This window comes from Schistocerca americana, chromosome 5, assembly GCF_021461395.2.
Source record: "Schistocerca americana isolate TAMUIC-IGC-003095 chromosome 5, iqSchAmer2.1, whole genome shotgun sequence".
NCBI classification, from domain to species: Eukaryota; Metazoa; Arthropoda; class Insecta; order Orthoptera; family Acrididae; genus Schistocerca; species Schistocerca americana.
The window spans coordinates 466,831,688-466,859,160 of record NC_060123.1 but is presented as its reverse complement, the minus strand read 5'-3'; the positions used below and the strand labels follow the sequence as shown (position 1 = coordinate 466,859,160).

The 27,473-nt window shown below is 41.3% G+C and overlaps 1 protein-coding gene across 1 annotated transcript; it reads left to right on the top strand.

Annotated features, from left to right (window-relative positions):
• The first annotated feature begins 514 nt into the window (after positions 1-514).
• On the top strand, positions 515-27,473 carry LOC124616445 (ejaculatory bulb-specific protein 3-like). Its single transcript, XM_047144754.1, has 4 exons — positions 515-621; positions 13,760-13,979; positions 20,021-20,156; positions 27,277-27,473. Exons 1-4 carry the CDS (start codon positions 515-517, stop codon positions 27,471-27,473), a joined length of 660 nt encoding a protein of 219 aa, XP_047000710.1.

The window sequence follows — 27,473 nt, the reverse complement described above, 5'->3', positions numbered from 1 at the left end:
TTTCAGTTATCTACATCCGGTTATTTAAATAGATAAACTGTGAGATGAACTCTAAGGGAACCTTTATTACTCAAGCATTCCGTCTGAAATACATGGTAATCAAATGGATCACGAAAGAGATCTTCCGATAGCTGCAATTTTCACAAGTGAAGTGATACTAATGACAGTCAAATGGAAGGAAAGATACTTCTAAACCATCGACGGAACAGCAAAACCATTGTGAATTCAAGGGGAATGAAAGGTGAATATAAGAATATCAAATAGTTCAAATGCTGCGATTCTATTATGTTCCGGTTTTCCCACAGTCACTATCAAAATGTGCTGAACGGTTCAAATGGCACTGAGCGCTATGGGACTTAACTTCTGAGATCATCAGTCCCCTAGAACGTAGAACTACTTAAACCTAACTAACCTAAGGACATCACACACATCGATCTCCGAGGCAGGATTCGAACCTGCGACAGTAACGGTGGCGCGGTTCCAGACTGTAGCGCCTAACAACCGCTTGGCCACCATGGCCGGCTATAAGAATATCCTTTCATCCAAGACTATAAGGACTGATGCATGTGCAGGACACTTTTATGCAGGCTTTTATTCAACAACTTCGGACCGCAAAGCCTAGTAAATATTACCGATAATACACCCTAAAAGAAAGAAAAACCGGTACACCACGAAGGAATTACTCGAATGGAACGGAAATCGGTAGATGTGATTTTTATGAACAGAAAAGCAAATATTTATAATTTCAGAAGAAATCAATGAGTTGGTCAAGAGAAAGAGCTTCACAAATTGGGCAAGCCAAAATCGCGTTAGTCCGCTTTATGCAGACAGTTATTCTTCTTGGCACTAATTGACAGAGTTGTTGTACGTCCTTCTATTGTCAAACTGAGGCGTTAGATCGTCAAAATCCATACATGGTAGAAGGCACCCGCCCATAATGTTCCAAAGATTGCAGATTGAGGAAAGGTAGGGTTTGGCAAGCACGGAGACAACAATAGAAGCTCTCGATGTGTGCGGACAGGCATAACCTGGTTGAAATGTAGGTCCATGATAGCTCGCCACGAAGGACAATAAAACAGGGTAGTAGAAAATCATCGACATACCTCTGTGTTGGAAGGGTGCCGCGGGTGACTACCAAAGAGAACCTGGTATGAAATAACGTGGCATCCCAGACCATCACTCCTGGTTGTCGAACACTCCAGTGAGGTCTGGGGCTTCACCAGACACGTCTACTCTCGTCATCGGGGCTCAGTGCGAAACGGGACTCATCACTGATGACTGAAGAATCAGTGAGATTCTAGGCTGACGAAGTGTCGGGAGACATCCTGGTCAGCGGTGGGATACTAACCTAGCCGTCTCCCACCGTAAGGTCTGACAACCCGGAGTGATGTCTGGGTGCGTTTCTTTCACACAAGATTTCTTTAGTTGTCATCTGCAGCAACATTACAGCACAGTGGTACGTCGACGATATTCCACGCACCGTTTCGTTGCATTTCATGGCAAGCCATCCTGTGCTGACATTTCAGCAAGGTAATGTCTGCCCGCACACAGCAACACTTTCTACTGCTTGTTTTCGTGCTTGGCAACACCTGCTTAGGCCAGCAAGATTGTCGGTTATCTTCCGAAATGAGAACATTTGGAGCTCTACGGGCAGGCCCGTACAACTAGCTCTGATTTTCCTGGTCTACCGCACCCGTTGAACAGAATTTGGCAGAATGTCCCTAAGGGGCAGGCGACGGCTCTATCAATCGATGCCCAGTCGAATAACTGGCTGCATAAGGGTCAGAGATGCTGAATTTGTGAAGCTCTTTATCCAGAATACACCATCCAATTTTTCTGAAACTGTAACCAATTGTTTGTCTGTACATGTTCACCACGTCTACCGAATTCCGTCCCATTCTAATAATTCCCTCGTGGTGCGTCGGTTTTTGTTTGTCTTAGAGTATATTTACAAAGAGTTTCTGAGTGTGATATGTTATATGATAATCTTCCTTGTCCTTGTGATGGACGTTCTCCTTACGGCATAAAATCGTCTGTCGTTTGTAAATCAATACTGCTCACAAATAGTGTGCTCTGAGATGCACCGATGTACTGTAGCTCAAAATTGCAGTTTGGCACCTAAGGTATAATTTTTTTTATGTCCTACAGAAAGTGAAGTCACTACATCGGTATCATGCTCATAAAGTACTGCTATGCAACAGTTCTGATAAAGACTCATCTAGAATATCGCGTCAAAGTTCTTGAGGAAAAACGATCTTTTAGCTTACAGAAACTAGAGAGGTATAATTTTACTATTATTCGAAGCATCATGAGGTAAATACTTACGAAAAGGTTACAGAAGTAGGTCGACGTTCTTACCTCATACCAGTCGGGATTCGGGAAAGGTACGACAAGTATAAGTCAGATCAGTACTCTACAAATCATCAAGCAATGGTTTCACTGTTTAACGTAACTTCTTGGATTTTGATCGTGCTAAGGAAACTGATTTATGAAACATCAGATGAAAAATATTGAAACAAGAACCCTTGATGTGGATTCACAAGTAAGACACAAATGTCTGCTACCTATTGTGCTAAATTAAACAGACCCTTTTACTAAGAAAATTTCGTGTCATTATTAGTAATAGAAATTTCCAGCGAACTGCGAATCAATATGGCATCCACGTAAGTGGAAACGCTATAGAGTAAGAAATGAAGTTCACTAATACCAACAGATTGATGACAAGAGAAGATGGCGGATTATTAGCGCCAAATCATCAGTTCAAGGAGTACGCTCTGACATATGTAATCTATTTGTGAAGCTAGCCAAATTCAATATCAAACACCCAATATTTAACAGAAACCTTCAAGTATTTGTGTTCTTCAAATATAACTCATCCCTGAAAGAGTTACGTATCCCACCTTTTTAAAGGATTCCTGAAATAATGCTACTGTAGGAGGATCTATGTCTTCTATAGTTAGTAACGTTTGAGAAATACTCACATAGAGACCAACAGAAGAGCGAATTAAGAAGAGAATGTGGAGGCTCCTTTCAAATCCTTCACCTTGTCTCAGGGCAACCGTCGACTGATGGGGTCACACAAGCTGGAGGAAACTAGGACGACCTCGGATTACGTGAAGGAGATCTGCGGGCCGGGTACTTAGCAAGACGCAAAAGATACGACTCTAGAAGGCCTTTGGGGCTCTGCGAGGATAGCCTGTATTTAACTACGAATTAGAGTATTCTGTTATCGGTTGTCCACTCGGAACTATTAGACGGCCTGAGTTGCTGTGCGGTTCTAGGCGCTACACTCTAGAGCCGCGAGAGCACTACGGTCACAGGTTCGAATCCTGCCTCGGGCATGGATGTGTGTGATGTCTCTAGGTTAGTTAGGTTTGAGTAGTTCTAAGTTCTAGGGGACTGATGACCTCAGGAGTTGAGTCCCATAGTGCTCAGAGCCATTTTTTTTGGAACTATTTGGATCTTTCAGTTTTAAGTGATCCACAGTGAACATTCACAATCACTCCACTCACATCTAAACCCTATTCTTTCCCTTTTACTGTCCAGTGTTTCATTCCTCTTTCTGTTCATTGAGTGTATTGCAAATTCTGTACTTTTCCACTTTACTAATTTGCGAGCCTCAAAGAGATGGTTTATTTGATGAAAATCGACTCCTAGCTGAAAAAGGTTTGAATGCTGTTGCTTTTTATAGACCAATAACACGGCGATCCAGAGAAGCAATTTTGCTATTCAATTACCTCATACCACGTCACTTTGCTTCTAATCCTTCAAAAAGGCATTTACAAATTTTAAACGTTATGACACGGTAACTTTGTTCTTCTTCTTCTTCAATTGGCACTACATCCCGGGGTGGGACTTGGCCTCCTCAATAATTTTCTGCCATTCTTCTCTGGACTTCGACCTCAGTTACGGCAACCGACACGGGCAGCGTCCTCTCCAACCTCGTCGCTCCGTCTCAACGTTTGACTTACTCTTGCTCTCCTTCCTCCACGTTCACTGCAGCAGGCATTCCTTGCGGGATCTGTTTCATCGAGTCGCATTACATGTCCAGCCCATCTCAGTCTACACATCTTTATGAACTTTACCACATCATCCGCCATATAAAATTCGTTGTTCCTTCGCCTTCCCCAGGTCCAAAATTCCTCCTCAGTATACTTCTTTCACGTGATCTCAGTTTCTTTTCACCCTGCTTTGTAATTATCCATATTTCTGAGCCATAAGTAAGTACTGGGTGTATCAGCGTTTTGCTAAGTCGGCACTTTGTCCCTCGTGATAGCTTTAAAATGTCGCAACATTCCAAAGTAGCGACGGTTAGAAGTACTTATGCGAGCGGTAATTTCAGTAAAGATGGTCCCATTTGCTTTTATCTTTAACCCCAAATAGGTAAAACATTCCACTCGCTCAAATGTCATTCCATCAAGGGTTATCGTGAGCTGTAAGGGATGGTTAGTGCAATTACACATATACTTCGTATTTTCTTCATTAATTCTCAGGCCTATCTTCTCTCCACTCAATTTCAAAGCTGAAAATGTATTTTGTAGATCTCTAAGTGTTTTGCTCATTAAATACAAGTCATCTGCATATCCCAGCAACTGTACAGACTTATAGTGGATTTTACCTCTTGTCTGAATTCCCGTTTCACTTACTTCTTTTTCAAGTGCCAAGATGAAAAGTTGGTAGGAAAGCCCATCTCCTTGTCTTAGCCCAGTTCGAGTGGGAAACTGAGGTGATAGCCTGGGCTGCACCCGCAAGGTACACGGGGGATGCTTTAGGGTGACCTATAATAATTTTTCAGGCACTAGAAATTCTCTCATTGCCTCATAAAGTTTGGCCAGGTTTATTGTGTCATACGCAAATTTAAAGTCAATGAAAAGATGGTGGACACCAACATTGAATTCGTGTGTCTTTTCTACTATTTGTCGGAGAACCAATATCTAATTTGCAGTTGAGTTTTCTGCTCTGAACCCGCATTGATAGTTTTCAATAATGTCTTCTGCTACAGGCGAAAATCCACTATACAGGGTATTTTATAGTACTTTACTCGTACAATATTTAAAGGCTGTTATCCCTCTGTAGTGGCTGCATTCAAATAGAGCTCCTTTCTTACGCACCAGACGCACTGTCCCTACATTCCATTCTTCTGGAAACTCTTCCTTTTCCCAGATGAGGCACACAGTCTTGTAGATCCTACGATTTAGCTCAACTCTTCCAGCTTTCAATAGTTCAGATGTTCTATTGGCAGTCCCTGATGCTTTATTGTTCTTGAATCTAACAATTTCTTTGTTCATTTCTCCTTGGGAAGGGGTGAGGTACTATGTCATCATCTTCTGGAAGGACTGGGATATCTTCGATAGGGACTCTGAAGCATCCAATAGTTCACTGAAATACTCTACTCAACGCTCCAATACCTCTTGATCATCGGTTAGTAGTGTCCTATTTTACTTTTACTCAGGTTGGTGCCGTCTTAAATGCTCTTCTTTCCCAATTAATTTACTGATAAAATTTTCTAACATCATTTGTCTTTCCTGTTGTCTCCAGTTCTACCATCTTCTTTCTTTCACGTTCCCTTTTCTTCCACCGGTGAAGTTTCTCGTCTTCTTTCCTTTTATCTTGATAATTTCTTACCGCTAGACGAGTATATGATTACTCAAGCAGTTTCCTGTATGCCAGGTTTTTCTCGCTTTCCCTTACTCCACCACAATCTTCAGAGACAAGTGGACAGTCAGCACCTCTGATCACAGATGTTGCACTGAGGGCCGATAAAAGGGACAAACGCGCACGAAGCTGGACGCATTTACTGAATTCTAATAAGCTATTGAACGTTACCCGTATTTTTCGCTTGTGAACGTGACCGTATACAATCCACCGGAAGTAGCATAATGACGCTCTCAGTTACATAACTTCTTTGGTGAAAAAAAAAAAAACCGCGAGAAAATTGTGACTGACTCCTATGTTATTTAGGAGTTCTTTTGTACTGAAATGTGTTCTATAACGACTGTCTTTGATCCGCTAAGAGAGGGAACTGTTGTTTCCAGTATTTTTCTGCTTTATAAAAAATTATGGGCCGCCATTATAGCTGTCACGAGTCCAGTATCTAAATCTCAGATAGCTCATTGCAGAAGGCTGGAAAATCCAACAAGTTGTGTAAGTGTTTTACAGCTGTGTATTACAGGTTGTGCCGATTCCTCAACTGATGTTCAAATGTCCATCATTCCGGTTCCGGTCACTAGTGACACTTAGTTTCATTCCTGGGAAGCTGAAATGTACAGTCAGAAGCTGCTGCGTAGGTAGATCATTGTTACTTGGGGCCGCTGTCAGCTAGGAGTATCGATAACCGTTTGCACACATTTTGGCCTATGAACAAGCAGCCTCGTACCAGGCATCCTCTCACACCTTAATACTGATCGGGCTTCCGATTGTAGCGTAACGAAAGCTGCCACTGGAGCTATGAATCAGCTACCATTAGCTATTATGCCATGGAGCCCCTTTCAGCTAGGTAGAGGCGGTATATATCCGATCAGTGTGCGTGGTCGGGCCAGTGTGGCCGAGCGGTTTTAGGCGCTTCAGTCTGGAGCCGCGCGACCGCTACAGTGGCAGATTCGAATCCTGCCTCGGGCATGGATGTGTGTGATGTCCTTAGGTTAGTTAGGTTTAAGTAGTTCTAAGTTCTAGTCGACTGATGACCTCAGATGTTAAGTCCCATTGTGCTCAGAGCCATTTGATTTTTAGTGTGAGTGGAAACAACTGGGCAATACCAGGCAGCAGCATTAGTCACAAATCCGTATATGATGTGCAGATCCGTGGAATGGTATAACTGCACTAATTCAGTGTTTAATGATGAGAAGCTATGCATTAGCGAGACTATTAAGTGGACGTCCACATCAACATCGTGAATCCTTGTGCAGACAGTTTTCGTGTTGCTTAAAATATTATTAGCATTGTGTCGAATTGTGTCATAAAAACTGGACAACAATTCAATGAGTCAGTCGAACATATAGATGACGAGCAGCAGCCTTGTTGGAATGTTGCACAAATTCTATGACAGCATATGCCATATGCAGCTGCTACGACCAAAGAGTCTCAAACAGGACATTTTTCACGCTGGTCTATATGGTACAAAATGTTTCTGGGTTACTCTCTCCATCGCAGTCAGAGGCATGAGATGCGCATCAGAGGTGGTATGGGAGAGTCATTAGTGGACGGCGATCGATCCACACTACATTACCGAGAAAATCCTTTGACTACGTTTATTTTATTTTATTTTATTTTTTTTTTTTTTGAGTCAACAGTCATCTGACTGGTTTGATGCAGCCCAGCACGAATTTTCTCAGAGTAGCGCTTGCAACCTACGTTCTCAATTATCAGCCGCATGTATTCCAAGGGCAGTCTTCCTCTACAGTTTTTGCCCTCTACAGTCCCCTCTAGTACCATGGAAGTCAGTCCCTAATAACATAATAGATGTCCTCTCATCCCGTCCCTTCTCCTTGTCAGTGATTTCCTCTCCGATTCTGCGCAGCAACTCATTCCTTACCTCACCAGTCCACCTAATTTTCAACATTTTCTTGTAGCAACACAAATAAAATGCTTCCATTCTCTTTTGTTCCGGTTTTCCCACAGCCCATCTTTCACTACCATACAATGCTGTGCTCCAAACGTATATTCCAAGAAATTTCTCTCTTCAGTTTAGGCCTATGTTTGATACTAGTAGACTTCTCTTGGCCATCATTGCCCTTTTTGCCAGTGCTCGTCTGCTTTTGATGTTCTCCTTGCTCTGTCCGTCATTAGGCAATAGTAATACTGCACGAAAAAGACTTCGAAGATGACACACGACACTTCTGTGGTTGTCTCTCGTACGGTTTTGTATTCCAGCGAACAAAGTGTTTGCAAATATCTGCTATAATGACTGAAGCTAATCTGCCACAAGTCTGTGGATTGGTAAATGATAATAATCACCAAGTGTGCAACCCGTGTTGTACAATAATAAAATTTCATTCATCTCGCACCACAGACACAGACATGCACACACACACACACACACACACACATAGACACACACACACACATACACACACACACACACACACACACAAACATAAATATACATGCATCATCAGCGAACATCTGTCAAAGCTCAGTATCAAAATTACTAGCGCTTGGCTGTCACAATAATAAACATTATAATCGAGTTTGGTCACGTTTCGTAGAGTGGCGTAGACGTTTGTGGAATCTGTTGTCCTAACAATGGTTTGTGACAGTGGTTTATCCTGTCACCATATTATCAATATCCAAACGTGTTTTCATATTTAAGTCCACTTGTCTCTCCAGAATTACATAAAAAGCTTGACAGTTCGATTAAAAACAATTCGGTATCACAATGCGGCAGCTATGAACGTAAAAATAACTTGTGTACGTCACAAAATTCATCCCAATGATCGCTGCGACTTTCTGGGAACCGCATCTCGAAGTACTCACTGATTAGAGAATACGTTTGTTTATGATCGTATCAGGTAGATTCAAGTTATATTTAGTATACCATCGTTTCCAAATAAAATCTAGCATTCTAAAAAGTAATGCCTCTGAATTTTTCATGTAAAGACTCTAAACAGTTTTTTTAATTAAATGACTTTATTAATACTCTACATCTTCAGTCCTCATGCCTAAATATTTATTTCTCAACAGTCAGCCTGGCGATGAACACATTTCTCTCTACGAGACACCAGTTTTTTCATATCGTCACTGCAGAATGTTTGACTTTTTTGATGGAGTCCAACCTCACCTCTGCTTGCACCGCTTCATCACTATGAAAGTTAAACTCTTGAAGGTGTTGTTTAAGTTCTGAAAGCATGAAAATCGGATGGGTTGAAATCAGGATTGTATGGAGGAAAATGAGAGACAGTGAACCCAAGGCGTCAGACTTTTGCGGATGTAGCTGCGCTCATGTGTGATCTTTTATTCTCATGTTCAAGGAGAGGGAGCTTATGTGTGGACGAAGTCTTCAAATTCGTGCCGTCAGGTTTCTGTGCTGTTTCACACTCACTGACATAGTTACGTTACCAATGCCGTGTTAGACGCTTCAATTCTGTACCCTCTGACGGCAGAGGGTTACAACATGCGTTAGTGATGCGACAAAGTCGACCGTCTAATAAGCATGACAGGTAACAAGTCAACCGATATTTAGAACAGAATGAAAAACTTGGTGGCATTACGTTTCAGCATACCCTCGTAACTGTTCCCTACTTCGGTAGAAGTGCTTAATCTGCCTCCACGTCTGCCAGCGGACATTGCAACACTATCTCACAAAGACGTCGAAACCCCGGTTAACAGCACCAGGCCTCCGTTTCGTTCTTACACCACCATCTTCTCTACCTCATCACGGTGACTGCAAGGCTAAAATCTCAATTAGTCAGTCTCGTTTGAACCCGACGACACTGACACACATCTCAGCTTTATCTCTGTCTCATCCTCAGACCTTACAATACCTGCAATTATTTTTGAATAACAAATGTGAACGAGCCCAACATAATCATAACAGACTACATAGCAGATATCGGAAAAAAGTATTTGTCTATCCAATTTGGAAAGAAACGTTTCCATCAGTACTAAAAATTCAGGCACGAAATTTTATGAATTTTATTGTGCTTAGTTTGAGAGCGACTGCGATTTCTTCGTCAACCAGAAGCAATACTACGAAGACTGCACTAAATCTTGTGACAGAAACGGTGCTAGGAATGACTTCTTGCTCCCGAATTTATATATTTTGGGATTTTGCAAAACCGATCAATAAATAGGACCCATTTTTTTCACAGCAACAGTGTCATTTGAAGGTCATAATAATGGTATTAGTCGACAGAACAGAAGAATAAAATAATGCTAAACAGTGTCAAAACATTACAGACCAGGAAACTTCACGTTTATTTGAAGTTTTAATTCTTTGAGAATATTTCCGAAGTTGTCGATTTCAACTAAGATATTTTACCCCGTTTCCTTCACCAAACGTTAGAAAGACTTTTGCGCAATATTGATTGGAAACAACACAGGGCAAATTTTAGTACTGGGAATCTGTCGTTTATCTATGTTGGGTTCGTCGTTTAACGTAGGATACAAATCAGTCATTTACTTCTGGAAGCAAACATGCAATTTTATCCTTAGTTTTCCTGGGTCAGAAAAGGGAACCTTCACGTTGTGTCTGTGTTATACTCTGCACATCTATGGCAGAGGGTAAAGATGCCATCAACATTTTTCCTGCGTGTGAGAAAGCATCAGAAATGAAACGCCGTCCTGATCTATCCAGTGAAACTACAGAAATAAAAACACTCCTAATGTTAAGGGAGCGCAGATATCCTTCTAAGCGGTATCCACTTCGAAGAACGCCTATCTTTTAATGATTGGCTCAAATGGTTCAAATGGTTCTGAGCACTATGGGACTTAACTTCTGAGGTCATTAGTCCCCTAGAACTTAGAACTACTTAAACCTAACTAACCTAAGGACATCACACACATCCATGCCCGAGGCAGGATTCGAACCTGCGACCGTAACGGTCGCGCGGTTCCAGACTGTAGTGCCTAGAACCGCTCGGCCACCCTGGCCGGCTTTTAATGATTGAGACAATTCGCGTTTCATATCCGTGACAACTCTCCCCTATTTCGTGATAATACAAAACGAGCTGCCCTTCTTTGAACTTTTCTCACGTTATCCGTTCATAGCCGGTAAGGATCATATATATGCAGCAATACTACAAAAAAGGACGAAAAAGCGTAGTATGTGCAGTCTTCTTAGTAATTCTGTTGCATATTCTAAAGGAATTAGTCTTTGGTTCATCTCTTCTATGACATTTCCTAAGTGCTTTCAGTTCGTGCGTAGTGGTAAAATCAATGTATTTAGTTCAATCTCTCTCTTTTTATTTTTTTCAGATTCGTATGATGTTTCATGCGACACCACGAAATCCTCTCCTGTATCAGTCTTTTCGTCTCAGACTAGCATCGTACGTCTCAGTTATTTGCTGGATGTGTTCCAATCTTATTCTTCATCAACAGTTTTTATCCTCTATTGTTCTCTCTTCCATCGTGGAAACAGTTCCCTCATGTCTCAACAGATGTCCTATCATGCTGGCCCTTCTTCTTACCGGTTTTGTCCACATACTCCTATGAACGCCGATTCTGCGGATAACCTCCCCACTCCTTACCTTTTCACTCCGCCTAATTCTTCTGTTGCACTATATGTCAGATACTTCGGTTCACTTCCGTTCCGATTTTCCCTCAATTCATGTTTCACTACCATACAGTGCTGTTCTCCAAATGTACATTCTCAAAAATTTCTTCCTTAAAATGAAGCAGACTTCTCTTGGCTAGGAATGCCCTTTTCTCCAGTGCTAGTTTGCTTTTTGTGTGCTCCTTGCTCCGTCCGTCCTCGGTTATTTTATTTCCTAGGTGGCAAAATTCCTTAATTTCGGCTATTTCGAGATTCCTGATTTTGATATCAAGTTTGTCATTTTTCCTACCGCTCATCTTTTTGTCTTTCTTCGATGTAATCTCAGTCCATACTTTGTACTCATTGGACTGTTAATTCCACTCAACAGATTCTGTAATTCTCTTTCACTTTCACTGAGAGCAGCAAATCGTCAGCGCATCGTATCATTGATATCCTTTCAACCTGGATTTCAGTCTCACTCTTGAACCTTTCTTTTATTTCCGTCATTGTTTCTTCAATGTTTAGATTGAATAGTAGGGACGAAAGACTACCTCCCTCTCTTACACCCTTTTTACTCCGAGCACTTCGCTCATGGTCTTCCACTCTCATTTTTCCATGTTGGCGCTTGTACATATTGTATATTACTCGTTTTGCCCTACATCTTACCCCTGTTCGCCTCAGAATTTCGAACATTTTGCACATTTCGACATTCAGGAACGCTTATTCCCGGTCGACAAATTCTATGAACGTGGATGATGTTTTTTAAGTCTTGTCTCCACTATCAATTGCAACGTCAGAACTGCCTCTCTAGTGCTTTCACCTTTATTAAAGCTGAAATGATCGTCATCTAGCAATTCCGAAATTTCTTTTCCCATTCTTAAATCTACAACCATTAAATCTGTGTTATTTAACATATAACCGACATTTTATGAAATTTATTAGTAGTCGTGAGAGGGCCTTCACACTATTTCTTCTTTGGGGCCAACTGTGCAGATATCTTGTCGAAATTATTCTGCAATTCGTTCACATAGACCAGACAAACTGATAGGGCGACTGAGATTGTCTGTTAAATTCTTTAAATAATTACGAACAGCAGAAGGCCTATAACGTTACATTTGAGAACCTCAGATACCATTTCTGTTTGAGTAGATGACGTCCCATGATACTACTCACTGTGATAGTTTTAACAGGAAGTCACGAATCCAGTCGGACAACTACGAGGTTGTCAGACTGAATAGAAGCCATCTGTGATGAAAATTGTCAGTGCCCTTTGGAAATCTGGAAATAATCATCTTGAGATCACTTGTCGTTAGCACTCATTATTTGTTGAGAATAAACAGCCAGTTGTCTTTCACAAGAGCGACATTTTCTGAATCGGTGCTGGTTATGAGTCAACAGAGCCATTTCGTGCATTGCGAAAGAAAAATAAACAAATAAACATCCGGAGAAGTGCGAGTAGGACTCACGTACCGAGGGTTTGGTACAAACTTTATTATTTATACAGACATTTCATTGATACCAGGAATTGAGAATCTAGACATTTCTGGCTTTTTATCGATATCGATGCAGGCAAGATATACACCTACACATTCCTGAGAAAAGGGGATCTTAACAGGACAGGCAGGCATTCGGATAACAAATGAGAAAGAAGTGATATGATTTAATTAAAAATGACCAATTATGGACTTTTTTGCTTTGCATGTAGAGTGAGACCTTGCTTCCTTGCAGATACTCTATAGTTTTGATGAGCCAGTTTGGGAGCACGAAAATTTGTGACATAAATAGCAATACCTTTTGATTCCATTGAGTTTGAAGCTTACGTTAATTACACCGCCAAGGACTGCAGACCTTAGAATACGTCACAAATTTCAAATTTATACGTCTACCTGTTGCTAATGAAAAGAGGTCTCAAAAGATGGATGAATAGACAGACAGTTATTTAATAAACAACCCAAAAGAATTTTTTTCGTGTGTTATAATTCCGTTTTAATAATTTTCGGATTTTTTTCTTTAGTTGTAATGTGAAATTTTGTTTCTTGTCAAATTTCATATTTCTAGGTCACATGAAATACCGTATAGGTTTTGATGAGTTAGTTAGCGAGTATCGAAATATGTGACATAAGTGGCCTTATCTTTTTGACCTTGTTAACCCAATAGCTTAAACTCATTCACCGTCAGAGACCTTACAGATTAAAATATGATATAAATTTAACCTTGATATTTTTAACCATTCTTTCCTTGAGAAAAGTGTGACAGACAGGCACCCAGAGGGACAGATGCAACAAAGTGATGCTATAAGGATTTCTCTTCTACCGACTGAGGTGTGGAACACTAATAACTGGAACAACACAGACTGAGAATTCGCCTAGAAAAAACGAAAGTTATTTTGTAACTCACAAAATTTAATAAGAAAGCTTTAGTCAACGATGATACCTGAACCTTGATGTGTCTTCGGCATTTGTGTGAGGCGGTGGAGAGTGTTTGAGGAGACTAGGTCGTGGCTTGTAATCAATGTGGAACACCGGCCGTGGTGGTGGAGGTGATAACTGGACGTGGCCCGCTGTGAACCAGTGGGGCTGAGGTGTCGGGTGATCGACCCCCGCTCCCTCCTCCGGCAACCCCAGAGCGATACGCCGCCACTCCAGGCCACGCCAGGCCGGCATATAAGCCGCGCCAGCCGTCACTGCGGCACAGTCGACAACAGGTAGCTCACAGCGCCGACACCACCAGCATGAACCGTCACGTAGCTCTGCTCCTCTGCGCCTCATTGGCACTCGTCGCGGCCGCCGAGGTAAGCATCACCTCTCGTCGCCAAGGGCCACTCCGCGTTTCTAGTGCAAAGTCTTCAATTAGACACAGTCTTCCATAAGCACCCACAATTCTTGATACACAGTTGCCCACAATGCTTTCAGGTAGCAAACGTACTTCAGGCGCACCACTAAGGAACTGCTGTAGGACCTTTGTTTTCTAGTAAGTTTATAAGTAGCCTGGTGGCTATGGCCCCATGCTGCCATTCTCCTACAATGATGTTCTGTGCGTGGGTACCCAAATATTTGAGATATCTCATTTTACACTTTCTTAGACTGCTGTAGTTTCAATAGGGAATATATGACTTCAAGTTTGTAAGCATTCCTAACTTCAGCTGTCTTCTTAATAACCTACCACATTGTTATCATTAAAGTTCAGCTACTCACAGAGGCCCAGTGTCGTATGTGATAATCATACGGCACCGACACTTGTACGCGGGCAGTTCAATAAGTAATGTAACACATTTTTTTTCTGATACAGGGGTTGTTTTATTCAGCATTGAAATACACCAGGTTATTCCCCAATCTTTTAGCTACACAACACTATTTTTCAACGTAATCTCCATTCAATGCTACGGCCTTACGCCACCTTGAAATGAGGGCCTGTATGCCTGCACGGTACCATTCCACTGGTCGATGTCGGAGCAAACGTCGTACTGCATCAATAACTTCTTCATCATCCGCGTAGTGCCTCCCACGGATTGCGTCCTTCATTGGGCCAAACATATGGAAATCCGACGGTGCGAGATCGGGGCTGTAGGGTGCATGAGGAAGAACGAAGTTTTGTGAGCTCCTCTCGGGTGCGAAGACTTGTGTGAGGTCTTGCGTTGTCATGAAGAAGGAGAAGTTCGTTCAGATTTTTGTGCCTACGACACTTCAGAGTTGATCGTTTGACCATGGGGAAGGACATCGAACAGAATAACCCCTTCAGCGTCCCAGAAGACTGTAACCATGACTTTACCGGCTGAGGGTATGGCTTTAAACTTTTTCTTGGTAGGGGAGTGAGTGTGGCGCCACTCCATTGATTGCCGTTTTGTTTCAGGTTCGAAGTGATGAACCCATGTTTCATCGCCTGTAACAATCTTTGACAAGAAATTGTCACCCTCAGCCACATGACGAGCAAGCAATTCCGCACAGATGGTTCTCCTTTGCTCTTTATGGTGTTCGGTTAGACAACGAGGGACCCTGCGGGAACAAACCTTTGAATATCAGAACTGGTGAACAATTGTGACAGCACTACCAACAGAGATGTCAAGTTGAGCACTGAGTTGTTTGATGGTGATCCGTCGATCATCTCGAATGAGTGTGTTCGCACGTTCCGCCATTGCAGGAGTCACAGCTGTGCTCGGCCGGCCCGCACGCGGGAGATCAGACAGTCTTGCTTGACCTTGCGGCGATGATGACACACGCTATGCCCAACGACTCACTGTGCTTTTGTCCACTGCCAGATCACCGTAGACATTCTTCATGCGCCTATGAATATCTGAGATGCCCTGGTTTTCCGCCAAAAGAAACTCGATCACTGCCCGTTGTTTGCAACGTACATCCGTTACAGACGCCATTTTAACAGCTCCGTACAGCGCTGCCACCTGTCGGAAGTCAATGAAACTATACGAGACGAAGCGGGAATGTTTGAAAATATTCCACAAGAAATTTCCGATTTTTTCAACCAAAATTGGCCGAGAAAAAAAATGTGTTCCATTACTTATTGAACTGCCCTCGTACATATCCTATTGCTTTAAATTGGAACCCACTTACACTGGAAAAAGAATTAGTTCCAGTTTTGGCCACCAGGTGCAAATCTGGCGCTGTGAATGCAAGAAGTATAGAAATGTTACCATATGTAATGGATTAGGAACAGGACGTGGGCAGAAAATGTTAAACCAATGAGAAAGGAATAATGTTGATTTGCACAAATTGTTCAGTGTGTGCGCCGGAAACGTCGGCGAGATATTTTACAGGGATAGAGTTGCACCTTGTGGGCAAATTCGAAACTATTTTTTTCAGCATAAATAGGATCCACATTAATGCACTAGCATAATTACCACATCTCGTAGCCATACAATAATTACAGCTCACACAGAACGGTGAGTAGGTTCACTTTAATTATAAGCACCCAGCAGTTGAATATGTCGTACGACAACTTATTTTTATTCAGTCAGTGAATCTGCCAGCGTCGTTTCCATCATGGTACCCAAAATTGCTTCCATATTCAGGTAGATTTCTATGTTGACCTGAATTTCATTAAAGACTTGTCCTTTGATTTTTCTTCTATTTCTGCTTCCATGTTTCCAACTGTGGTTCTGTCACATTCACTGATAGGCATTCTGATTTGAGAATGCGCAGTAGCACGTAGTTTTTGAGATTCCTGTGAACGCACTTGTTTTGCTGTTCTATTATGTATACTTGCCCTTCCGCCGTAAGGAGTAGTTACCGACAATAGTGACGTAAGCTAAGACATAATTTGTTGTTATGGTATTCAGTGCGAAGACTGATGTAGCTGTTCTCGTCTTCTCTCCTGCAGACGCCTCTACGTTTAAAATATGTGATACTCCATGTTTCGACCTACAGATCAAGGGATTTGTTTTTCTTAATGACAACGACCAGTTCAGTAGTCCTCATCCGGAATTCCTGGGGGAACTATTTTACCTCCACAATATTTTATCAAAGGGGCTACCATCATCAATAAACGTAGGATAAAAAAGGCATGTTCTCGGAAAATATAATAGCTGTAAACTCCCGTCCTTTTCAGCCAATCACAGTACCAACACACCAACTCCTTGTTGGCTTATGTAAGATTGCAGAATAAGTCATTCAGACTGTTGCTCCTGCAACTACATGGAAACGTTGCTGTACTACTTCCGGAACCCTATGCTAGTCTGGCCTCTCTACGGATATGTATGTGTTGTGGTTGCACGAACCGTACGGTGGCTGAATCGTAGAGGAGCACAAACAAGACTGACCACTCCACTCCCCCGCCTCCCGCCCCCTTTAATGGTTAGGTGCGTGGTACGTGAGGGGTGGCATTGTTATCATGAAGCTCACTTTTACCTTAAGAATGGCAGCGAATATCTAATGTAAGGATACTACCAAACACTTATGAAATGTATTGAAATGATCCCGTCGCCACTACTGACAGCTAAATATTCACTATAAACGTCAACCAAGGGACCTGTGCATAACCTTCTTACTTTTATAGTCTTCAACAATGGCAGTATGTGAAATGAATGCATTCGTTGGGATGAGGGTGGTTGTGGAAATGAGAGAAAACTCTTTAAAAACGTATCGTACGACGTGAAATAGTAATCATGAATTTATGATATGTCCTTGTATACACATGACTATGTGTCTAAAACTATGTTTTGGATTCAGAATTTTTCTTCTGGCTTGTACAACGTGCAGAGATCAGCGAGTGTCAGTAGGGCCACATAACCTGTAATTGCAACTCGACTAACATTTTCAATTACAGTAAGCACGTTAGGTCGTAGTAGCAATAGGTAACTTCGATTTTATCCATACATCCAATAGGCAAATCACAACTCAAGGCGACAATGACAAATATGTTTGTCGTCCAGGAAAATAAATTCATTTAGAAAAATCGGCTTGTACGACAGATAACGGACTACCGCACTGGCCACGGTTATTATTTATGGCTATGCTGTATACATATTATACAGTTAATAAATACTTTCAAACAAATAAAATGTATTTGTGATAAGACAAAATGAAGAGGGAGTCTCTAATTCGTTATTAATATGTTACATTTGTGAAATAGAGGTCTGCAGCTGCGCATCCATGATGCCTTTTTGCCTATGGTAGTTGAAAATCTCTTTTATGTTAAAATTTTCCACAAACAGTGAACTTCAGCGCAATATTGTTGCACAATGTCAGAAACTGGTTAAAAAAACTTTCTGACCAAATCGCATTCGTTTCTGTACGATCAGAGTGTGTTGAGGAAAAGGGATGTTGACTTAAAAAATAATGTATACGATCACAAAAGTAAGTAAAATATGGTTATTTGGTAGAGAAACGGGAGAAACAAATAGCGCTACAGGGAAGATTAATTATATCTCTACGCGAAGAAGTGATTACCGGCTAGCAGAAGTAGACTGGCTGCAAAGATACGCTGTATGCAAACCAGATAACCGTACTTGGCTTTGGAAAGCAATAAGTCAGTGTGGGTCAGCGGTACCCATACACACACACACACACACACACACACAGACGTACGTGCGTTGTGGGTCGGGAGGGAGAGCGGTCCAGTCGGCTGTTGCTCACCATTACCGCAGGTCGCGGTTTCACCGACTGGCACACAGGCGTCACGCCAGAATAGATGCATCTGCAACTGAATAACCTTTAATAGCAGCATACCACGCGATAGTAAACCATTTATTAGCCCCATACCACGCGATAGTATTACATTAATTGGTCCCATCTGCTACCGAATAACTAGGATCCTGAACAAATGTGAGGTCAACATCAGTTTGTCGTTCAAAAGTAACTCATTAATCCATCATACCCAATTAGCAAATAACGTAAACTCAATTAAGGCTTGAGTGTATAAATTTCAGCATAGTTGTCACAACTTGTATATTAGACACAGGGAGTGAGTATTAGAACGTATGGAGGCCTTCCACCAAATAATTACAGTAAGTGAACTGTTGGAATCCTTCTGCACGAGGCAGAACACACAACGACAAACATGAATACCTGACTGACCATTTCGAATGCGCAATCAAAAGGCATAAAGTAGAGGATTACGGAAAGCTCAGACGTACACAGAAACCAAAAACGACAGTCAGCTGTCATTCTGAACGAAACTATTGACAACGAACACACAAAAGTAATAAGGACCCTAGCGAAACTTGCCTCTTCTCTCGAACCACATCATATTCAACAGATTCCACTTAGTTTTATTTACTGTAGATCCTCTTTTTGTAGAAAATGTTATTTTTGCAAACATATCAAATTACAAACCGAGGAAGTTTATCCAATATCACTCAGAATTCAAATTCTGTGATACGCTTTAGAGTTTTTAATTAAATGGATGACATATTTGAGAAACAGGCTATACTCATTACACTTTAACGTAAAAAACTGTAAAAAATTAATATCTTCATAAATAGAAAAACTATGTAATACCTGTCTTAACGAGGAAACGCTAGGTGCGTGTAACATTTGTAGTGATGTCTGTAAACTCTGAATGTGTTAAGTCCGAATGCAGCGCCCTCGAGAAAGGTAAACAAAAAATATTAAGGGAATATTTCGTCTTATGAATCCACCAAAAGAATTCTGAACAAAAAGCGACAAATTTAAAACCTACACAATTCTACATCAATCATTTTCCAAGAACAATGTAACTAGAACTAAACCTGCGAACCAGCAGCTGTTGAAGGAGCAAAGCCTCCAAATTACGTCGTAAATAATAATATAAGAGGAACTTAAAATTTAGTAACTGTTTGCGATGGGTCTATATTTCTATCTCAAACAGAGTCACAGTAAGTGCCTGCACAGCATGTGTATATGTAAAGTAACGGAGTTCTAGTTTGAAATATAAGTGACAGTATCAACGATCAATTTCCGCTGTCGTTTTTTAAGTTTCCTCTACTTCTTCATTTTCTGGTGCTGTACCCGAGTTAGGTGACAAAGTTTTGGGATGTGGTCGTTAAAGACATTTTCACCTTTTGTGCATATAAAATTGATCGTGTAATTTATGTACACACTTAGCAAACATTTATTGCGTACACACATACCAATGCTAATTTTAGTATATATGCCTTCAACAACTCATTAAGGAAGACTTCAGAAATGTACTATGTGAGGTGGATCATTGGCAAGGTGCTAGAGACATTTTCGGGAAGAAAGTGGCTTCAGTTCCCCGACAGGCTCAGAGTTGCAGTTTAAAGCGATTGCCAGGATGGTAATTTGAAGGGTACGGGCAATATCGACAGTTTTTTTCGGAAATACGAATTAGTGTGCATGCAATGAGACCTCTGGTTACAGCGAGTGGTGTGCTGTGTTGCAGGAGAAGTACCCGGCCACGTTCGACAGCCTGGACCTGAAGGAGCTGCTGTCGGATGAAACTCGAGTCCAGGATGCGATGCGCTGCCTGCTGGAAGAAGGAGACGCAGCGTGCAGACCCGCCGGGAAGGCGCTCAAGGGTGAGCCCCATCGTAGTCTACACTCCGCTACCCAGTAGGACGGTATAGCCCACACGACAAGCTCACACACTTAAAATGAGGCCCGTGCCGTGGATGCAGTGAGTCTGTATTCAGTAACCACGTAGCTGCAGATTGCAGTAACGGAACCCCACTGGAGTAATGGCGATTGGAATATGAGTGTTAACCAAATTTAAATAAGTTTGATTACAAATAAAAATGTGGGTTGGGATAAAGGTTTAAGTCAGTCTGAAATTCCTGTCTACTGTGGTTGATACTGCAAGAACTATGTTGTGCACAGTGAACAACCTCCGAGACCATACTCCAATTCCATACAGGAATTTAATTCTTCTCCCATAATACATAGTGCTTATTGGTCCCCAGCATAAAATTGGAGAAATCATGGTTTACTGCGGTACCAGTAAGCTTGTGCGAGGCACGCACATTTGATTAGCTGTGCAGCTTATCTCCTTACGCTGTAACGCAACGCCAGGCCACCTATATATGTTCTTCCTTTGTGAATAATCTAATATTATTTGTTTTACGTGGTTAACAAGAGGATAGCGGGAGTGGCGATAAAATCCAGCACAGTCGATGACTGTTTTTCCGTCACTAACAAAGTGATGTGTGGCCATGGAAAGAAATAAACCCATATCAACACCAGTATTTGCGTTGGTTAAGAATACTTCTTTTAAAAAGATCTAACTCCTTAAAACGAATGTTCAGTAGACACCGATTCCATTATAGATCATGCATCATCTATTTAAGGCTGCAGCATATGCATGCCGATCAATAGCTACGCCTTATTAGCAACACTCAAATCCATTTGGAGTTACTCGTTAAAATCCAGGAAAACTATTTAAAACAGAGAATATTAGTAATACCGAACAAAAGTAGTACAGCTTTGGAGCATATTAACCTATGATGTAGGAGGATTGTCAATATGACCTTCTGCTTTCTGTATTGACAGTAGAGAGGCCAAGAAATAAGTTCTACAAGAAACTGAACTAATTGCAGCAAATGCTTTATAGCAAAAGCACAACGAAAAGTTGACATAGGTGTTACAATTTTATACATCACCTCATATCTTGGGAGGCTGTGGATTCTCTTTCACATAATAATGTTCTATTACACAGGATGCACACAGATGTACCCACTGAAGAAACCACCGTTGTCACACTATACACTTTTATCACCAGTGGACTAGTAAAAACAGAACAATTAGATCTATTAAAATGGAACATTGTTTACCGATCACAAGCATTAACTCTTCCTTAAGGCATGTGATGAATTGCTCTGTAGTTCTCAATTATAGAGGGCGGTCAGAAACAGTCTGAAAAGCTAGTTAAAGTGTTACAGGGTAGCTTGTGCTGAGAAACAACAGTTAAGAATGAAATTCCAAACGTTGCGCCGTTTCCGACTTAATTAGCATTGAAATTGGTCAATCAGGGCGTTGCGCGAGCCAGAGAAGGTGTCGCCAAACGTGTTCCTCGTTTGATTTCCTAAAACCGGAGAAGAGAGCGATACAAAAGTTGAACATGGGACGGTAGTAAGTATCGAACTCGAGGCAAAGCCTGCGCTATAATCTGCGCCTGATTAGCTAACTACAATGGTAATTAACTCCGGAACTGCGCAACTTATCGAGTTATCAGCTGAACAATTATTTATTAGCATAACCTAATCTGCAACTCCCTTGCAAGCTCTTCAGTTTATTCCTCACCACCCTGTGTACCATCAACAAAGCTGTCTGGGAACAAAAATCAGCTCAAAATACTACACACACTGTCTCTAAATGAAAGAAGGAATTTTAATTGGTTGACCAAAGCATAACACATGACACTAAAACACTACTCATGGTGGTAACTCAGCTTCAATTCTATTACATCTTCAAGTTCGCCTAATGACTGTAGTGATGGCGGTATAACAGTCCATTCAGCTAGTCACAGGCCTACTCTATCGTCCAGTTGTTCATTGTTATTACCGTAAAAAATTGCAAATCTCGCAAGTAGACACCCTAACGAGCCAAAATTTTGTCACCAGCTGATTAGTATTCTTTTCGTACACTGTTGGTACGTAATAAGGAAGTGTGCTTGGAAAGATTTTTCAAAGTCCTAGTTGGGTCTGTGAAGGTTTATGACACCAAACCTCTACGCACTGCCTACGAGTTTTCTGTAAATCACGGGCTGCAGATATGTAGTGGCGGAGCTGGCACCCTGAAGAGTCACAGATGCGTTTATTTGGTGTCTTTTCATACGTATTTGGTGACCAAAATACCAATTTGAGTTCACCGTCTTGCTGCTAAAACTGATGTAGCATGATTCTGGTCTTGTGATGCGGGCAGTTATACTGCTGGAAGATGCCATTACTATCGGGAAAGATATCAAACGCAAAGGGATACAGGCGGTCCGCAATAATGTTACTGTGGTCCACAGCTGTGATGGTGCCGTCAATTGTTACCACAGATCCTATGGAAATCCAAGTGAAAGTCGCTACGGTCGCAGGTTGGAATCCTGCCTCGGGCATGGATGCGTGTGATGTCCATAGATTAGTTAGGTTTAATTAGTTCTAAGTTCTAGGCGACTAATGACCTCAGAAGTTAGGTCGCATAATGCTCAGAGCCATTTCAACTATTATTTTTTCACAACCTTCAAACAGTTCCCGTACCGGTTCACGACCTAATCACGTGAAAAGCCGACCATATTCACCGTTTCATAAATGCTCTTTCCGCGGCGTCGAACTATAACAATCTGCCCTTCGACAGAGTGGCTTATATCATTGGACTTCTCCATGTCGTAGGATACGCAGCGAACTTACTTTCGCAATGCTTCCAGCAAGAGACATTACGTCGCTCTAACTTCTCGTACTCAGTTAATCACAAGTAAATGCCTGATTACCACTATCATTCTCCGCTAATTGATCTGTTCCTTTCCTAGCCTCAAGTCTTGTACAGTGGAAGATGGCATTCTGTCTACGCTATTCGACTCACCTTATGACAGTTCGCTACGGACAGATGTACGAGGCCGGGATGACTCCCTAGTTAATGTCAGAACCACACTTCCTGGCCCTTCTTCAGCCAGTGGATCCTTGTGTTTCGACTTTCGTTAACTTATTCTAAAGGCACTTGAACCCTAATATTTCTTCAATTCTATTAGCGCAACAGCTAGTCTCGTATTGAATTACATTGTCTACGAGCGTGAATTATCCAATTTTACACATGTATTCAATGTTTGGAATTATTTTACTTAAATGATTTTATTACAAATCTTGTTATTACCTTTCAACATAAAATTAATGCACTAGTTTCCACCCAGTAGGCCGCTATATCTAATTATCTACTGGCATACTCCCCATAGAATTTGGCGTTCGTAAGCGGTGGCTTATTATTCTTGGTGTTTATATTTTTATGGAGCGAAAGTTTCAGGATGAGACAGATGTAATGTCTTCCCGTATTTCATTAAAACCTGAGCAGTACACGAACGAAAATATTAGTACCAAATCCCACTGCCTCTGAATTCTATGTGCTTCCCGAACAGTTTTGATACTGAAACTCCTTGGCAGAATGAAACGGCGATACCGGAACTCCAGACTCCAACTTTTGCCTTTCGCGGGCAAGTGATCTACCGACTGAAATATCCAAGAACGTCTAAAGTGTTACACCGACCAAGCTATCGAAGAGTGACCCACGACTCGCCCTCACAGCTTTAGTTTCGCGAGAAATTCTTCTCCCGGCCCTACACACACTTTTATTCTTCCAGGTAGTTGAGAATTGTCGACTGGAAGACTGCCCCCTCCTTTTGCCACTAAGGTATAAGGTTATTGAGCCACCTGTTTGGAAAAGTTTTCGTAACTATCATTCCGTCCTGAAGTGTCAGTGTCATGTCCTAAGCGTATCTACTAAAGGTTGCTGATAGAAGCGTGCGTAAACAGTTGACCCCATTTCTTGAGTTTCTGATGACATTGAGAACTAAGGGAGTGGGAAAACCTTATGAAAATTTCAACTCGTATGAAAGGAAGCTAAATCTCGACCCTATGTTTTAGTGACGGTTTTCACTGCAGAGTGTCTTATTTGCTCAATAATTATAAGATTCCTTTCTTCGGGTCTATTCTTAAACGTCTGTATATACGAAAAAATGTAAACAGCTTCGAAATGTTAACTTTTTTGGAACAAGGATGGGTTTTGACGAAAAATCGTCTTCTCTGCCTGTCTTTCCAGCAAGTGTTCTTTTACCTGTATCTTTATCCACAAGCAGTACGATGGTAAGGTAGTTATCTGTAGGCCTAAACTGGAAAAGCAATTGCTATATATTTGACATCCCTGCGTACAGCCTTTTTAGGAGTTACATATGCTGCGGAAGTGCGCATATTTGTCGTGATATAGTTTATGATAAATTTTCTGTACATAACTAAATTAATCCTTTTTTCATAGATCATGAATACGACATTTCGTAATGATGTGGAACGTGTCTTCCTGTGCTCTCAGTTGCCCTGTTTCCCTTTACACAGTATTCCAAATTGTTTTAATTTTATTATCAGATGTGCTAATCTCAGACATAAGGACATACTTCTGAACTTTTTAAAAACTTTTCTTAATACTGTGCAGTAGTTTTTATAATGTTTCATTGTTTTGAGGTCATGACTCCTCCTAGCTATAACATACATTTCCCTTTTCTATTTGTAAAATATTTTTATCCCTTTAGTAAGCCATGGATTATACAATTATATTTCACTGTTTTCTTAGGAAACTGTTTTCAAATATACTCTCAAAGGTATCATGAAATAGGTTAAATTTTAAATTAGCATCATGTTCCCTGTACACCTCATCCCAGTCTGTTGCAAGGTTCCCCTAAAATTTTGAAGTGTTAAATCGTTAATGGGACACACTATTTTGGAGGGCTGTTTTGCATTCCTGTACAGAGCTATATCATATACTGAAACTAGCTTTGCATCATGATCAGACAGACCACGCTTAACTGGAAAAATTTTTATTTAATTAAATTTATCTTCGTCTATGAAAATGTTATCTATCAGTGTGCTGATTTCCTGTACCACCCGAGTAGGAAAATCAATAACTGAACGGGATAATCCCCTGATATTCTGATGCAATATATTAACATTATTTTTACTGTACTTTTATGTGAATCTTGTGACATACTAACATTATTTCCACTGTACTGTTATGAGAATCTTGTGATATTTTCACATCCCTAGTACCTGCCTGTCTGAACTTTTCATGAAGTTTGATTCCAACCAATGTAGGATGATTGGATAATGATCTTAGCCTAAAAAAGTAATCCCATGAGTTCCAGTGCCCCCACTTCAAGATTTTGCTATCATCCCAGCCAGTTTACCCTTCCCTTTCCTACTGAGATGCAGGCCATGTCTTGTGAAGTCCCACCTACCAATACCATCAGTTGGAACCAAACCTATGCTTGAAAAAGTAGCAGACCAAAGCAGCTGATCTAGCTCCATATTGACCTTCCTGACAAAGCTGTTCAATTGGGGCCAGTCATAACGCATGAGAGCAGGAACCAAGCCAACATTTGTATGGTTCGTTGCAGATGCCGTTTTCACTAGGTCACACTTAATATTGTAGCCCTGGTCCCCATCAATACTGTTTCCCGCTCCACCCACTACCACAACATGATCCTGCTTTGTAAAACCTTTGCACAATCATCCAACATCCTCTATCACTTGGCTAAGACATGCACTGGGCTTGAAAATACTTGTGACTTTGTACCTGTCACCTAATTTCTTCTGCAAATTCTGGCCTACACCTCTTTCATGGCTCCTACCTGACAACAGAACTTTCCTCCTACTTTCTAGGTTTTTTGCCACAGTTGGTTTCCTAGTGAAAGTCTGTTGAGTGCTGAATACACTTTCATCTAGTTCAGACTCTTCCTTAGCTGACTGAGGTAACAAGGCAAATCTATTGGTTGTGACAATGATGAAACTGTCTGATACTGTTCTCTTTCAGTGGCCCCTGTTCCTTGCTACCACTTCCCACCTGTCTCCACCCTCCTCCGCCCTTAACCACATCAGTTCCTCCCTAGCACTATCCAGTTCAGCCCGATGGGCTCTTATGTTCCCTTCCCGTTCCGCTATTTTTCTATGCCTTGAAGATAATATGCAATACCATGAAAGAGACCCATTCACTTCTCCAATTCCCATGGCACTATCGTCACCCCAATGTAAACATCTGCCACAACAGCTGCACAGAACCCCAGAACTGACTCTCGTACGGCAGCTCAAACACTTCTTGCTCATGGTTGTTTAAATATTTTTAACAAAATTTATTTAGGCAATAACAATGATATTCTATTAACTACAGATCACAAAAGCCACTAAAGTTATGTGGAACACTAATAAACATGTATAATATTAATATAGTAAAGTAATACAGTTAAATTAACGTTATAAATCAAAACTTGTATACCCGAAAAATTAGGCCTAAGATCGTGTATGTGCGATACGTACTTTACGCGTTTTGAAAGGAAATAAAAGATAGAAATTAAAACCTTTAATTCTGCTAGTAGATACGGTACTACTAAATATATGTGTAATTAAAACAACCTAAGTTCTTCACTTAATACTTAATGCAGTACATCTTACAATTCTCTCCGTAATCCTGTTGTTGTCAGACATTTACACGACCTCGTAACAAAGTTAACCTGTAAAACATGGCCCACTATTTACTTCACCAATGTTCCATTAAGTTCTTGACTTGATGTTTCCCCATTAGAAGACGTAGCAGCTTGATTGGTACCTAAGTTTTTCTTTAATGGCGCAGTTTCTTCTGCAGTATACTCAATTAGCCAAATGGCTATGTTTTAAAACGCCTGGGATCTGTCATTCATCTTTTGTCGTTGGCTACATCCTTGATACTGCAGGCCTGATGTCAAACGACAAGTTTTGATTCTGGGAATGTGATTATGTGGCAGACCGGTTGAGACGACGCAGTAGTATTTCCAGAAAAATTAAGGAGTAGTTGTGTTTTGACGCCTGAGGACCCTAGCGACTATGTCAACAATTTACGCACTGCTCACCCCAATCTACAAATTCAAAACCGGCCTCCATCCCGAAGCACAACAAAATTCGATGATTTTAACAGAATTTTCTTTTGCAGAGGTGCTGCCCGAAATAGTGCGTACAGACTGCGCCAAGTGTACTGAGACACAGCACAAGAAGATCGGAGGTTTCTTCGGAGAGATTTCGCACCGCCACCCAGACCTCATGAAGAAGTTGCTGGACAAGTACGACCCATCTGGAGAATACAGGAAGAAGTACGCCAAGTCCTGGGCCGAGCACGGCATCCGCCTCTAA